The sequence below is a fragment of the Oryza glaberrima genome, chromosome 8, assembly GCF_000147395.1.
Source record: "Oryza glaberrima chromosome 8, OglaRS2, whole genome shotgun sequence".
NCBI lineage: Eukaryota > Viridiplantae > Streptophyta > Magnoliopsida > Poales > Poaceae > Oryza > Oryza glaberrima.
In genome coordinates, this window is record NC_068333.1 from 22325760 (window position 1) to 22341779 (window position 16020).

At 42.4% G+C, this 16020-nt stretch overlaps 1 protein-coding gene across 1 annotated transcript; it reads right to left on the bottom strand.

Annotated features, from left to right (window-relative positions):
- Positions 1 to 135: 135 nt before the first annotated feature.
- Positions 136 to 5406, bottom strand: LOC127781456 (lipoxygenase 7, chloroplastic). Its single transcript, XM_052308411.1, has 6 exons — positions 4904 to 5406; positions 3900 to 4195; positions 2578 to 2818; positions 2013 to 2345; positions 1831 to 1916; positions 136 to 1723 (listed from the first exon to the last, which is right to left on the bottom strand). The coding sequence occupies exons 1-6, from the start codon at positions 5274 to 5276 to the stop codon at positions 281 to 283; spliced, it is 2772 nt and encodes a 923-aa protein (XP_052164371.1). The 5' UTR covers positions 5277 to 5406; the 3' UTR covers positions 136 to 280.
- Positions 5407 to 16020: the final 10614 nt, after the last annotated feature.

Below are 16020 nucleotides of genomic sequence, written 5' to 3' on the forward strand. Positions count from 1 at the left end.
TACTAGCTCTGTTAAAAGGCAGATAAGAATGGTGCCAACAGAGGAAAAAAATTACAGTCGCTAAGAAAATATCTTGAGGTAACAAAATTTATTTACATTAAACATTGTGATACCTTGAGATACATAATATCTAAATTTTACACTATAAAAATGGTATGATACCTCTCGATTATCTTTTCGAACATGATAAAAATCAATAAAGATTTGGGAGTGACATATTGGTTAAAACAGTAGATGATGAATGATCAATTTGCAAGTAGTTTTGGAGCGTTTTGTCTCATCAGATGGATGTGCTGTTGGGGATGCCCATGCCGGTGACGCCGGAGTCGGAGAAGGGCTTCATCAGCTGGTACGGCAGGATGCCGGCGCCGCACCTGTTCTTGAGCTTCCTGTCCTTGTTCCGGCCATCGATGACGCCCTCGATCTCCTTGAGCCGGGCTGCGAACCCGTCGTACGCCGCCTGCACCGCCGCGTCGCTGTTCCACGGCCTCGTCTGCTCGCCGCCGAGGTACTCCTCGTCGGTGGAGTGGCTGGACAGCACGTCGAGCACCGCCATCACCACCGTCGCCTGCACCTGCGACGGGAAGCACTCGCGGAGCGCCTGGTCCGGGTTGTCCAGGAACCTCTCCATGGCGGCGCCGTCCACGGGCTCCTCCACCGGCATGACCGTGCGCGCGATGGACGGCCGGTTGGGGAAGTACCCGCCGAAGTCGTACTGCCCGAAGTTGACGGCGGCGTGGTGCGCCGCCGCCACCCAGATGATGGTGGTCAGCGTGTGCGCGAGGCTCTCCGGCGTGTCCAGCTTCGGCCACCACGGCTCGTCCTTCTTGTCGCCGTGCCCCTTGGTCCGCACCTCGGTCCAGAACGCCTGGAGCTCCTCGTCGCCGGCGACGCTGGCGGCGTCGGGGTAGAACCGCGCGACGTACGCCTGGACCCAGGTCTTGATGGCGTCCCAGATGAGGAGGCCGTCGTTGGCGAACGGGTAGTCCTCGATGGCGAGCTTGAGGCCGTGCTCCGCCGTGGGGTCCTCCTCGGCCATGCCGCGGCGGACGAGGTCGGCGGGGAGCGCCTCCGTGTCGAAGCGCCAGAGCTTGTCGTAGGCGACGGAGCTGAGCTCCATGGAGTACTTCTGCGGCGAGAAGGATCGCTCGATGATGCCGCCGGCGCTGATCAGCGCCGAGCGGGCGCGCGCGTTGATCCGCATCGTGTAGCGGAAGTGCGGGCGCAGCAGCTGGTAGATGGGGTGCATCTCGCTGAGCTGCCGGTTCGCCGCGATGATGTACGGCTCCACCGCGCAGTGCGTGCGCAGCCAGTGGGTGATGAGCTCGTGGTGGCCGGCGTCGTGGGCGCGGACGTGGGCCTTGGCCATCCGCCACAGCCACGACATGGTGGCGTCCGTGGACGGCGTGAACACCTGCCGCCACTGCGGCTGCGACGGCGAGGCCGGCCGGGTGAGCTCGATGGCGAGCAGCTGCAGCGTGCCGTCGTCGGTGAGGAAGAAGACGGTGCGCGAGCCGTACATGGTGGTGTGGTCCAGCGACCGGATCTTGTGCACGTACGGCAAGAAGAGGTCATGGAAGTCGAGCATGAACAGCCTCTTCTGGCTGATCGCCTCCTCCACCGTCATCACGCGCCTCATCTGCTCCTCCAGCAAATCGGCGGTGATCGCCGACTCCGCCGGACCGTACACCGCCGGGTCGAGCTTGCTCTTCAGCGGAAATTCCTGCACTCACAGAGCAAAAATCAAACCAAAATCAAACCTGCACAACATTGACAAACTTTCTCTAAAATCCGAATCGAAATATCTGAATTCTTGACATGAAGACTCACCCTGACGAGCTCGATGGCGTACGGGTTGATGCCAGCGAGCGTTTCCCTCGCGAACTCCTCGTCTCTGAGCCATGCGAACTTGTCCTCTGCAGTTAAGACACAGCAAACACCATTAGACACTTGGAATGCTGCAGAATCAATGGCGATCGAGGTGAAGCTGTTCGGTTTAATTCGATGCCTACTTTGGATGTTGGCCGGAGTTTCGAAGCGGAGGATCTTCTCGGCGGGGGTGTCGCGGAGGTGTTCGAGCAGGCGGGGCACGACGCTCTCGAGGAAGTTGAGCTTGTCGACGCCGGGAAGCTCGACGCCGTCCTCGAACAGCTTGTCGATGACGAAGAAGGACGGGAACGGAAGGTTCCATTTCAGCTTGTCGAGGAGCAGCGACTGCGCCGCCGGCACGGCGGCCTGGAGCACCGACCCCACCGTCTTGCGGAGGAAGTAGTCCTCCTTCTCCGGTGAGAACTCCTCGTCCCTCGGCACGTACACGTTGCCCTTCCTCGTCTCCGACTTAGGGTCTGCAACATTGTCCAAAACTCGATCAGTCGCCACCGGAGACGACAACGACTATACGTAATCCGTTATACGGGTAATTTTACCATTCTTTAGAGGATGGTACCAGAAGGTACCACATTAGTGTAAAATTTGATATATGTAGTTACTAAGTACCCTGAGTTATCGAAAATTTTACTGTGAAATTTAGGTACCTTGAGATACTTTTTCAAGAACAGTAAAATTTCTCTCACGAACCTTTTTTGGAGGGGGGGCGGCCGGTGCGGCAGCGGCGAGGGTAGGGGAACTGCTTGTTGCCGCCGAGGATGGGGCGGGCGAGATCGCCGTTGCTGTCGGGGTTACCGAGGTCGTTGTAAACGTCGTAGTCGTAGACACGGTCGTCGGCCTCCCTCTCGCCGGTGCCGTCACCGCGCTTTTGCTGGAGGTCATTCTTCCGGTAGCTCCAGAGCCCCACCGGCGTCTGTCCTGGCAAGTAAGTCTGCAAAATGGCAACGATTTTGCTAGATATTTGTCATCAAATTTCTCCCCTAATATTTGTCAGATGTAATTACAGTACAATCGTAGTGTAATTAAACTGTAACTTACATGTAATTACACTGTAACTATAATGTAACTTGTATGTAACTTTCAAGAATTTCTCGGCAACATGTTATTTCAGTAAAATAGAGGTCCTAGGAATAAATCCTTTCACATATGTGTGTGCTGTGATTTTTTTCTTCCTCACCAGAACAAATCTTGTAATAGATCTAACAATTCAAAATTACGTGAAACTTATATACAAGTTACACTGTAGTTACATGCAAGTTACAGTGTAATTACACTACGATTGTACTATAATTACATCTGTCAAATTTTTAGTAGAAAATTTGTCGACAAATGTATAGGTGGTCCCGGCAACGATTTTGCTAGGTTGGGCCCACCTGTTTACGGGACGGCCCATGGGCCAGCCCAACTCGGTGGCAATTTTTGATTTGTAAGCCCAATACAATTGACGTTTTATGCTGCGTGTGAATTTGTGAAAATTTCGGGGGAATTTAAGCAACCGAGGGACTATATAAGTGCACTAAGAGCAAGCGCACAATCGCGGTCGCTCGTCATCCACGCTAACTCCAACTAATGAATCAAATTATCAGGACATTTAAGTGAGATATATATATATATATATATATATATATATATATGGAGTAGTTACTCTCCAATTCAGATTTTGTGAGAAAATTTGAGATGATATTTCACCTTTTTTAATATAAATTTAGATGTATTAATAATTTAATAGTGTGTTTTAATTAATTAATGAAGTATTCCCTCCGTTTCATATATTGTAAGTAGTTTTAACTTTTTTTTTCTTAGTTACACTTTGTTGAGTTTGACCAGGTTTATGGAACAAATTAAAAACATTTAAAATAATAAATTAGTTTCATTACATCTAATATTGAATATATTTTGATTATAAGTTTGTTGCGTTAAAAAGCTACTATTTTTTTATAAACTTAACCAAACTTAAACAAATTTGACTAGAAAAAATTAAAATTACTTATAATATAAAACGGAGGAAGTACCTTGTTGGCGAAGAAGATGCGTTTGCTAGGCGTGCCCTCATCGCCGCCGGACTTGGGTTGGACCCAGGAGTTGCAGCGGATGGGGAGGACAGTGGAGTTGCCGGCGCCATCGCTGGCGGTGAGGTTGATGTCCTCGAGGAACATCTCCTGCCGGAGTTCGTTGGTGACGATGATGGCGCCGAGGGGGCCGAATCCACTCGGCACGTCGAAGTCGGCCTCGTAGGTGACGACGCTATGATCGTCGTCGTCCACATTGTGCGCGTAGCTCCGCACAGTTGCTTTCTCCTTCCCGGTCTCTGCATAATTAATTGTGGTGATTAATTAATCCGCAAGGCTCAATAGAGAGCATTTAGGATAGTGGATCACTATTATTTGATAGCTATTCAGAAGAGTGGATTGTAATCTCTTCGATGGAACATTCTCGTTATTTGCATGTTATTCAAATGGTTATTTAAAAAATAAAAAAATTAACAAAGATGGATTAATATATGATAGATAACTCCACAAATATAATAAGTTAAAATTTAACTCCTAAATGTTGCAATAAAAATAAATTAAACTATGACTAGTCAACATATATTCACCACTATCTTTTTAGAACTTGTAGAAGTTAAATTTAACCTCACATGTTTGTAGAGTGATTTATCACATATTAATATATCTTATTAAAAATTTTTATAACCATTTAGATAGCATGTAAATAACAATGAATGTCCCTGTAGAGTTTAGAATAGTTTTCCGCTACTTAGGTCATGAGATCTAAGAACCAAAGTATGCATAAAAACTATGCAAATCAAGTACTCCCTCCATCCCATCCCATGAGATTTGTCCATATTCGTTATTTTAGGATGTGTCACATCGTTTTAAAATCTCTTATATTATGGTACGGACGGAGAGTATTATCAGTGCATGCATACGATGCTTGCATGCATGCAGGAATATGCATCAAATCAATCCATCTAATCATTAATTAACAGAAAAAACAATTAATTAGCTTAGCTTACTCGCGTCAAGCTCGGAGCTGACGAGCTCGAGGGAGAGCGACCTGCCGATGAGATCCCTGATGTCGATCGACCTGTTGATCAACTCGCCGACGGTGACCTTGATCGTCGCCACCGCCTTCACCCGCACCGCCGCCGCCGCCGCCATGTCCGAAGAACTATCTCCCCTGCTCGCCGTCGCCGACGACGACGCGCACACAACAACAACCCGACTGCTACCTTGCCCCCGCGTCCGGCGTGCGGCGGCGACCACCGACGACGGAGACGACGGCCGGCGAAGGCTAGCGATGCACGACGAGGATGCGAACAGCTGCGTGCTGCTGCTGCTGCTCGTCGTCGTCGTGTGGCTAGATGGATTGAGCTGAGGACGCAACATGGTATGGGTATTATATATGCAGAGGCGTCGATCGATCGAGAGAGAGATATCGGAGGAGACTACGTATCTACACGTCGTCTAGCTCTGCACTCGTGAGCTTGGCTTGGGTTGGCTTTGGATTGCTTGCAGATCGAGCTAATTAAGGTCGTCTATGGTTGGGGCCATGGCCAAGCTATTTATAATAGTAGAAGGGAATATTAGAAGAAGAAAAAGAAGAGTAACTAATCGAGAATATTATTCGTGGTTTTAATTTTCTTCTGTTCGATTGGGCAATTCGTCCTCCTTTCCTCTCTCGATCGGCGATGGTCGCGTCGTCGTAGATTTATTCATTCATGCATGCATGCCATCGTGCCATTTCTTTGAACTGAGTTCTGCCATGTACTGCAACTCTGCAAGTCTGCAAGCACACGCTTCGACGACTAGTTGTTGGCACGTAGTAGGAGAAATATGGATATAGATTATAGAGAGAGCAGGGAAGAAAAAGAAAAAAAAATTCAGACAGCTGCGCTTGCTTCCAAAACATGTGTGAATTCGTACTATTCTGGATGCTCTGGTCCACCAGCAAGTAGTAGCACTGTAGTTGACAGCAGCAACTAGCTAGTATAGCTACCAAAATCGATGGAGATAAACGAAAAGGTAGTACAAAACCGTTCGGCCTTCTCGGCGAGTTGTAATATATGATCCGATGCAAAGTACCAGTCAGCCAGTCATCCTCGTGTCGTTATTGCATACGAATATACAATGATACTACTCTATCCCATAATATAAAAAATCAGTTTGAGTAATATGACACAATCTAATACAATAAATTTGGTCATGATTCATTATACTAGATGTGTCACATTTAACCAAAATCTCTTATATTATGATAAAGAGAGTATATTGGTTATATATAGCCAGTACTTTAATCAGCTAACTATAATTCTTTTTTAAAAAAAAATGCTACTACAAGCTAATTAAACTGTTAGAAAAAAAGTACATATAAATTTATAGAATATATACGTACATTTAAAATCCATTTAATCATCAACTTTTTGATATTTGGTTTGTCCATTGGTAAGTACTAAATAGTTATGTCATATAGATCCGGAAGAATATACCACCGTAGTCATATACTCCCTCCGTCCAAAAAAAAGACAAACTCATAGGTTTCCGTGTCCAACGTTTGACCGTCCGTCTTATTTGAAAAAAATTATGAAAAAAATTAAAAAGATAAGTCACGCATAAAGTATTAATCATGTTTTATCATTTAACAACTATGAAAATATTGATTATAAAAAAATTCATATAAGATGGATAGTCAAACGTTAGACACAAAAATCCAGGGTTTGTTTTTTTTGAGACGGAGAAAGTATGTCCTCATCTTGCAACAGGGCATAATATCCAGCCGCCCAACTTATACAATATCGACTGCACGTTTATTACTCGATCGGTGCAGAGAAAAATCGACCGGTGAGACCAAGTAGCTACAGATAGCTACTTGTTGAATTGGCCGCCGCGTACGTCGCGCTCGCGTTTTGTGCACACGTATATCCATACGACGCAGATCGATGTGGTAGCTAGGGGGTTGGTTCATCCGAACTTTCGTTGGGTGCGGCAACGTTGCGATCGATCGGACCAATAGATGTACATACATACGTACGACATGGCGTGGCCGTCGCTCTCGCGGTAGAAACTAAAATATTACTTCATCCGACATTTTATACCGTTGACTTTTTTTTTAAACATATCTGACCGTTCGTTTATTTAAAAAGTTTTATGAATATTATTAAAAAGTTGAGTAGTAGTATATTTAACAATGAATCAAATGATAAAAAAAATAATCATTACTTAAACTTTTTAAATAAAATAAACGGTTAAACATGTTTAAAAGAATCAACGATGTTAAATATTTAGAGACGGAGGGAGTAGCTCGTTAGGATAACGCCGATTCAGCGGTCAAATTAATTAACCACGGGGATCAGTAAGTACGTGTTACACTTACACATTATAACGCGTATTGGCGTGCGATGCGAGTTGGTTACTATCTGCCAATATTTGACTGATTTTCTGTAGCAATATCTACTCCCTCCATACTCGTATAGAAAGTCGTTTTGGACAGCGACACGGTCTCTAAAACACAAGTTTGACTTTTTGTTTCTATAAAAATATTTATTAAAAAGTGATATTGTATATTTTTATGAAAGTATTTTTCAAGACCAATCTATTCATATAATTTTACATTTTAAACTCAACAACTTGAGAGTTATTCATGATTTATATTTCTAAGATTTGACTTAAACATTATTATAAATGACTTTCTTTGACTTTCTTTTACAAGACGGAGGAGAGTATCTGTCAATTTTTTTTACTGTTGGATGCACATTGGGATTTGGGATTCATGCACGAATGCCGGCTGTCGTTTGGGACTTGGGAGAGACCTTTTTATCGAATGATAGATAGGCAGTCAAAACAGTCGTCCCTACATTAATGACAACATACGATCACTACTAATTAAAAAAAATTACTTCCTCCGTATCATATTATAAGATTTTTTATCATTACTAATATTCATATAGATGTTAATAAATCTAGACATATGTGTGTATAGATTTATTAACATTTATATGAATGTGGGCAATGCTAGAAAGTGTTATAGTATGAAACGGAGAGTAATCTAATGTATATGTGTTTTCTTTATCTATATATAAAATATGTGTACAACGTGAAAGGACATGACTGCACAGCTAGTGGTAGCTGGTTTGTCTAAATCAGCTACCACTTCATCTATGAGAGACCCTATTCACCTATACTTTAAACAAAATTTTCTCTTAAACTACTCATCCAATCTACGATCTGATTACAACGTTGTGTTCGTAGCAATTAAATCTTTATAACAAGATTTCACATGATTATATTTTGATGAAAAATTATAAATTACTTTTATAATATATCTAAATTACTTTTAGATTTCACTAAATTACTTCTTCGACATATAAAAGTAAATTAAATAAAGCTTAAAAAGTAATTTACATATATTATAGAAGTAACTTATAACAAAAAGAAAGTAACTTTAATGCGTGCCTTTTGTTCATTGGACGTGACTACACAACTAGTGGTAGCTGGTTTATACTTCATCTAGTGTTTCCTTTCAACTTGAAAAATGCAATAATATGTTTCCGTTTTATTTTAAGATACTTTTATAATATTTGTAAATTACTTTTAGACTTTATTGAATTTACTTTTATATGTCTAAGAAGTAACTTAGTCAAATCTAAAAGTAACTTATATATATATATATATATATATATATATATATATATATATATATATATATATATATATGATAAAAATAACTTATATATATAATAAAAGTAATATACAAATATAAATATTTTTTCATCGTAATATAATCATGTAAGATCTTGTTGTGAAGATTTAATTGTAACAAACACAATGGTGTAATCGGATTGTAAATCGGATAAGTAATTTGAGAGAAAACTTTATAAGAAGAAAGAAAAATGCATGCATGTCTAATAGGAAAAACAAGCATGCACGTCAGCACGTGTAGCCGTCCTTCTCACAAATTGGTTTGTCGCTGGTTAATGCTAAACCGAGAGGCTTCTCGGTTTAGATTTTGCCAACGTGAAAGGGTTAAATCATAAAAGTTCAAGCCCGACCAAATTAAACGTGAGATCGTCCATACACACTTTCCCTTTATTTGGCATCACACGATTTCTTTTTCTCGATAACGATTCGCCCTGGGCGACCGGTGCAGGTGGAGCTGGATCGCGGCCCCCTCCCCCCCCCCCCCGCCCTCCCCCACGTTATTACCTGGTGGGCCCACCCACTTCTCCCTCCCATTTTTCCACAAAAGATGTTTCACCTAATGTACTTGCAATGTTTCACTATGTATAGATATAATGTTACAGTGAATTAAAATATTCTTTTGCAACAAAAAACCCACATATTTTAGAAACTCTCTATTAAGGGAATTTAGTTTATTTTTTGTTCCATAAAAAATGTTTCATCTAGTGTATTTACAATGTTTCATTATGTATAGATCTAATGTTCCAATTAACGAAACATTCTCTTGCAACAAAAAATCCACATATTTTGGAAACCCCCTATTAAGGAAATTTGGTTTATTTTTTGTTCCACCGAAAAATGTTTCACCTAGTGTACTCACAATGTTTCACTATGTATAGATCTAATGTTGCAGTGAACTGAAACATTCTTTCGCTATTTGCTGAAAAATTGTTTTTATATAAGGTGAAACAACACCCGATTTAAACGAGTGAAACATTTTCGATCTACTTAGTGAAACAATTCCGATATATCTGGTGGAACATCGTGCAACATTTAAAAATAATTCAATAATAAGCTAATTTTTTTCGTTGGAATATATCCATGTGTGGTCTTGTTTTGAAGATTTAATTGCAACGAATTTAATGGTGCAATCGGATCATGATTTGGATAAATAATTTAAGAGAAAATTCAGTTTAAAGCAGTTTTTGCACGTAAATCGGGCGCTGAGTCAAGCGCCGATTTTCCTCAAATTCGATCAGACGACCGATCCGAAGGAGCCTCCTCTTTTTCTTTCTTGTAATTTTATACACCGAAAGGTGATAGGTCTGATTTCAATTCGGATTGAAATAATGTTATATAGAATATTTCTATATTAAAATTTTGTACAAATATATATATATATATATATATAAATAATTTAATTTGATTGACGCTTTTAGTAGACAATGTGAAATAGTTTTAGAAAGATGAGGTTCTCTTATTTAGTTTAGGACTCTATTACAACTAACGGGTATTTAGCTAGTTTATATAAACATGCGTGCAAGTACTCCTATGCAACACTGATGAATACATCTAACGATCCGTACATAAGTACGCTAAAAGAAAGAAAATGAGGATATATATGGGTACGTGGATGGTGCAGGTAGTTTGATGCGTCCAGTGTCCAGCACGAATTTCCACGGCTGAAGAACTGGATGACGTGGACTGTTCTTTGCCTCTTGATGATTACGTCAATGACTTGCAGTGCCGCAGTTGTCACATGGTGAATTGGTGTGATTAATTAAGTATACGTCTAATGTGTTCCACCATATACAACAGTAGCATGGACGCAACATCATTTGACTCCACCGTGTAGCCAACCATCGCCATAGGTCTGAAAAAGAACTTCATGACACCGGCCTCCTCCATGCGGCGGAATGGTCGCCTTGTCACCTTCTCGCCGACCACGAAAAGAGATGGGATGGAAGAGGCCACGCCAGATCAGGTCGGAGAGGGAGGGGGAGGTTGTTGTTGTCGCTGCCTCGCTCCTCACCTCACCGGCCATATTGGGGAGCCACCTCACCGAGCCACCGGGGTTTGAACCCTGGAAGGCTGGAATCTACCCCCGTCTTCGTTTTGAGCCATTGTCGCAAATGAACCACTCCAAAATCCAAGCAGGAGCAGCTCAAAGAAGATGGCCAAATCCAGCCGCTGATGGTAGCTAGTCGCTCCAGTTTGGTCGCTGGATTAGCGATCAATGGTGCTGTTGAGGGCTATGGCATCGCTGTGTCCTTCTAGATCGTGGTTTGCTACCCCCTCGTCCACTCTTGCCGTCACACTAGCTTGTTTCATCGCCGGTGCTGATGAGGGAGGTGGAGAGGGCCGCACACTGGAGTAGATCTGGTGCCACTGACCTCTTACAGCGATGCTCCCATCACCTGAGCTCGATGGTTCTTTCCGAATCCGGCTGCCATCGCCTTGGTTCCCATCCCCAGATCCCTACCAAAGAAAAAACATGGAATATGCTAGTTATTTTCAGATCCATAAAAAAAAGTAGTGATATATATATATATATATATATATATATATATATATATATATATATATATATATATATATATATATATATATATATATATATATATATATATATATATCGATAGGAATACTTGGTGGGAGCCTGGAGGTGCAGAGGATCTATTCGAGGAGTGCTAATAAGTTAAACAACACATAGTGTATTGGATATTAGTTATCTCAACATCAACTCTAAAACCAAGTTTAAAAATTTAAATTTTAACATTGGTTTATATATATACTCCCTCCTTCCCTAAATGTTTGACGTCGTTAATTATTTTAAACATGTTTGACCATTCGTCTTACTAAAAAAACTTTTATGAAATATGTAAAACTATAGGTATACATAAAAGTATATTTAACAATGAATCAAATGATAGAAAAAGAATTAATATTTACTTAAATTTTTTAAATAAGACGGACGGTCAAACATTTTTAAAAAAATCAACGGTGTCAAATATTTAGGGATCGAGAGTAAATGATGTGACACTCTGTATAGAAAGTTTCTACACAAACGAACTACTTTGAGCAAAGGTAGTAGCCCAGTTAACAAGCTGATAAGGAAGGCTGAACAAGCAATATGCTGTTACGTACTCTACCAAGATATATATTCCGTGTGTTCTTAAAATAAAAAGGATATCCCGCGCATATATATCATGCCTGCCTCGAAGATCATCAAATGTCAAACATTTGCACGCACACGGACGGATCGATCGGATCTCCTCGAAACCTGAAAGCTAGCATATATAGCAACACTAGCTGCAACCATTCGGCCATTCACCACCTCTCAAGTCTCAAAAGTTAATTATCAAGTTATTATTTAATTTGGAGGTAAAGAACAGGCCACGTCATCCATCCAGTTCCATCAACTGTTGAAATTAATTAGTGCTGGTCACTGAACGTAGTACCAACTATGTGCACCATCCACGTGTGTATGTTTATATTCGTCCTCTTTTTTTTTTCTTTAGCGTAACGGATTGTTAATTAGCTGTGTTCACTGTTGCTTTTACTTGCGTGCATGCTTGATAGATCACCGTCGTCTCGTAGCAGTTAGAGCAAGTATAGTGACAGGCTACAAGCCAACTGTAAACATATATCGAAAAGAAAGGAAAGAGAAAGAAAACGGAATACATATTTGTAACCAGCTGTATGGAGATTATGGGTAATGTGGAGATTATGGGTACCCCATACCCACACAGCATGGTTATCCGACTAGTTATAGGTGTCGAAACAAGATTTCGGCAATAATAAAAGGGGGTAGCGCACGAGACCTAAAAGTGGATGGATGCAGAGACAAAGGATTTAGACAGGTTCAGGCCCTCTCAATGAGAGGTAATACCCTACTCCTGTTTGGGGATTTGAATCCGCCGGGTGAATTATAGATCTGACGATCTAGTTGTCTCATGCCCCCTAGAGGGCATCCTGCCCACCTTATATAGGATGGGGGGTAGGATTACAAGATAGAAACCTTATCCAATACGGTATCGGTTTCCTAAATCTACTTTACAATCTTATCAAACCAGGACTTTAGGCCGTTCCGTAATATACAAGAAAACGTAATACCCAAGTCATAATCTGTTACATATTCCATATATATAAGTTATCCCCTATAACTAGTCGGATAACCATGCCGTGTGGGTATGGGGTACCCATAATCTCCACAATAGCCCCTGAGACCTTCACAGTCGAAAAGATAATCTTCCCTCGAACTAGATTACTCCAAAGCCGAGTGCTTCAATCATCTTTGCCATGGTCTCTCGAGTACTTTTACCAAATCTGAAGACTGTGGAGGGCTGAAAAATAAAGTCAGGTGCATCGACTAGATGCACCTAATAGGTGTAGCCCTCGACTATGTGGTTAATTGAACAAACCAAGCATATAGTCAAGGAATAAATAATCCAACCAACCGAGCGGCTTCGATACTTATAGTCAACCAAGCGACTTGATATTAATATGTAGCATATGCGGTGTGAATCCCTGAATAACATGATCCGAGTGATATACCGACTGCTTTGTAAAATATGATGTAACCTAAAGTTGGCTACATCATTGAAAATTCACATAGCAAAACAACTATAAAGAAGCTTGTATGTTGTGAATAAAGAAATTTCCAAAGTATTAGGCATACGCCATGCGCACACTGTTTTAACAGATGTGCTTAAGTCCCTAGAAGACACATGGTTCCACCACACCTGGAAATATATGACATATGTGGTATAAAATCCGAATAAATAAACTCATAAAGGATTTACCAACCGCCTGGAAAATGACCAAAATATATAATCAGCCTAAGCCATAATATTGGTCAATAAAAGTGCACACTTACGTGGCAAAAAGCAATGATATTGTATCCAATCAATTGCTTTATGAACCCAAACAGCGCCTTGACTTATATAAAAAAGTCAGCGGGGAGCTATATAAAGCATTACTGTTTGGCACCTTTTAAGATGCATTGTACCAACTCCTAAAAAGTTGAGTAACTGCGGTATAAAAGGATTTTAAGGTATTGGGCACTTGATCACGCGCACTTTGGTCTAAGCAAAAAGTGCCTAAGTCCCTGAAAGAACGTGACAGGCCACACCTGAAAATATAGGCTGCAGACATATTAGGCCTAGGCCAAAAAATATGCCTTCGACACCCTTTAAAGGATGACGCATGTAACATGCTCCCAAGTAATAAATCTTCGGGGTAATATAGACCAAGTGTAGCTCATATGAATAGCTTCTGATCTGAGTGATTATCCTTTACGGGATACTCCAAAATAGATATAACAATTGAATTCCGACTGGGGCAAATATTCGGTTGATAACCCATACGGGGAATAATAAATAATCCAGTCTTTGAGCATAGAAAATAGACCCATGATCATCAAATTCATGATGCATGTATCCGGAACAAGTCCAAATTGAAGGTATGATACTGGTGTTTGAGGTAGTAAGCCCCTGAGTATATAGCTTGTCCTTTTGTCGTAGTCACAATTGTCCATTGATGGTAGCTGACGCAGTTGGCATAGAGACAAGACGACCAATATAGAGATAATATTGCCCACCAGAGGTAGCAAAAATATTGGTAGTAGTGAAGATAGTGATACCAATCAAAAGTGATGAAGTTGCATAGCCGTAGAGGCGAAGAAACTAGTCGGCAACAGTCAGGTCAGCCAGCAATGAATATGAAGGCGCCCAGCGATAAAGTTGTGTAGCCATAGCAGCGAAATAATCAGTCGGTGACAGACGATGCAGTTGGTGAAGAAGATGAAGATGCCCATTAGTGGCAACATAATAAGCCATCCATGAAGGCGAGGATACCGGTCGGTGGTGATGAAAACAAGCCGACGGTGAAGATGTAGACACGCATCAAAGGCGATGACGAAATCCACCAATCATGAAGATGAAGAAAATAGTCGGCGACAACAAACGCAACCGACAGTAATGATGATAAGCAGCAATCATAAATGGTCAAATATAATGGCGAAGTTGCCCATCAATAGCAGTAGAGTGGGCTATGTTGAAGAGGCTTGACAGGATGTTGATGAAGATAACGATGTCGGTGATCCAGTCGATAGCAACCATGAAAGTGAAATAATAAGTCGGCGAAGACATAGTCATCCATTAGCAACAGAGTTGATGTCAGGGCCGATGAAGCAGAGGTGCTGGTGATGATGTCAGTGACAATAATCCATCAAATTGGTGTTATAGCTGTTGCAGATGCTTCACTTGGAGGAAAGTAGATGATGTTGTCTAACTCGTCGAAACTGAGCTGATTGGTTGATAACTCTGCTCTAAAGCAAAGACGAAGATAATGACTCCTGGAATTGACTCGTTGGCTGATTAATTGATTGATTGCTTCATCTTGACATAAAGCTTGTCGAATTTTGAGAGTCTTGTATTTGTGTAGCCCCCGACTCTTTGGTTAGTTGAGAAACAACTGAACATAGAGTCGAGAACTGTAGCTTCTTGTCGTCGAGTAGTCATTGCTTGAGTGAATATACACATAGAAGATGTCCGAGTAGAAATCTTGAATATTGGAACACCACTTGTTGTAATAAAATAACATGGCATTATACTTGTTGACGCATGCCGAGATGTCGAGGCTCCTGTAGATGTCGTGGTCGGCGAAGTAGAGGCAATAGAGTTTGCCGATGCCGAAGATAATAAAAATGAAGTTGCTCCACCATGGTGACAAAGTTGCATAGCCGTAATGAAGTGAACACGAGTTGGCGGCAACAGAAGCAAACCGGTAGTGAAGACACGCAATTGTGAAGATAAAAGCACCAGTCGGCGGCGGCACAACCAGTCAGCGACGGAAGACGATGATGTCCATCAGTAGTCGTAGTTGTATAAACCAGACGTAGAGGCGAGGGCACTAGTCAGCAGCAGACGAGACGACCGGCGATGAAGACGATAAGGCCAATCAACACTAGCAGAATCATGCAGCCGTGCAAGTGGAGAAACCAGTCGGCAGCAGACGTAGGCAGCTTGTGTTGAAGATGCTGACGCCTATTAGTGGTGACGGCGATGTAACCAGCCGTGAAGAAAATAGGCATCAGTTGGCATCATAACAGGCCAGCCGTGCAGGCGGAAACACCAGTCGGCGGCGGACGAGGCGGCCGGTCGGTGAAGACGTAGACGCCCAACAACGGCGGCATAACAGGCCAGCCGTGCAGGCGGAAACACCAGTCGGCGGCGGACGAGGCGGCCGGTCGGTGAAGACGTAGACGCCCAACAACGGCGGCATAATAGGCCGGCCGTGCAGGCGGAAACACCAGTCGGCGGTGGACGAGGCGGCCGGTCGGTGAAGACGTAGACGCCCAACAACGGCGGCATAATAGGCCAGCCGTGCAGGCGAAAACACCAGTCGGCAGCGGACGAGGCGGCCGGTCGGTGAAGATGTAGACGCCCAACAA

What these genes read in the sequence shown, in the direction of transcription:
- LOC127781456 (XM_052308411.1), bottom strand. Translation starts at nt 5,276, where the DNA reads ATGTTGCGTCCTCAGCTCAATCCATCTAGCCACACGACGACGACGAGC. An exon ending in CAGCTCCGAGCTTGACGCGA is followed by an intron (nt 4,196 to 4,903) that starts GTAAGCTAAGCT and finishes TTAATTATGCAG; the next exon opens with AGACCGGGAAGGAGAAAGCA. An exon ending in CCGCCCCCCCTCCAAAAAAG is followed by an intron (nt 2,346 to 2,577) that starts GTTCGTGAGAGA and finishes ACAATGTTGCAG; the next exon opens with ACCCTAAGTCGGAGACGAGG.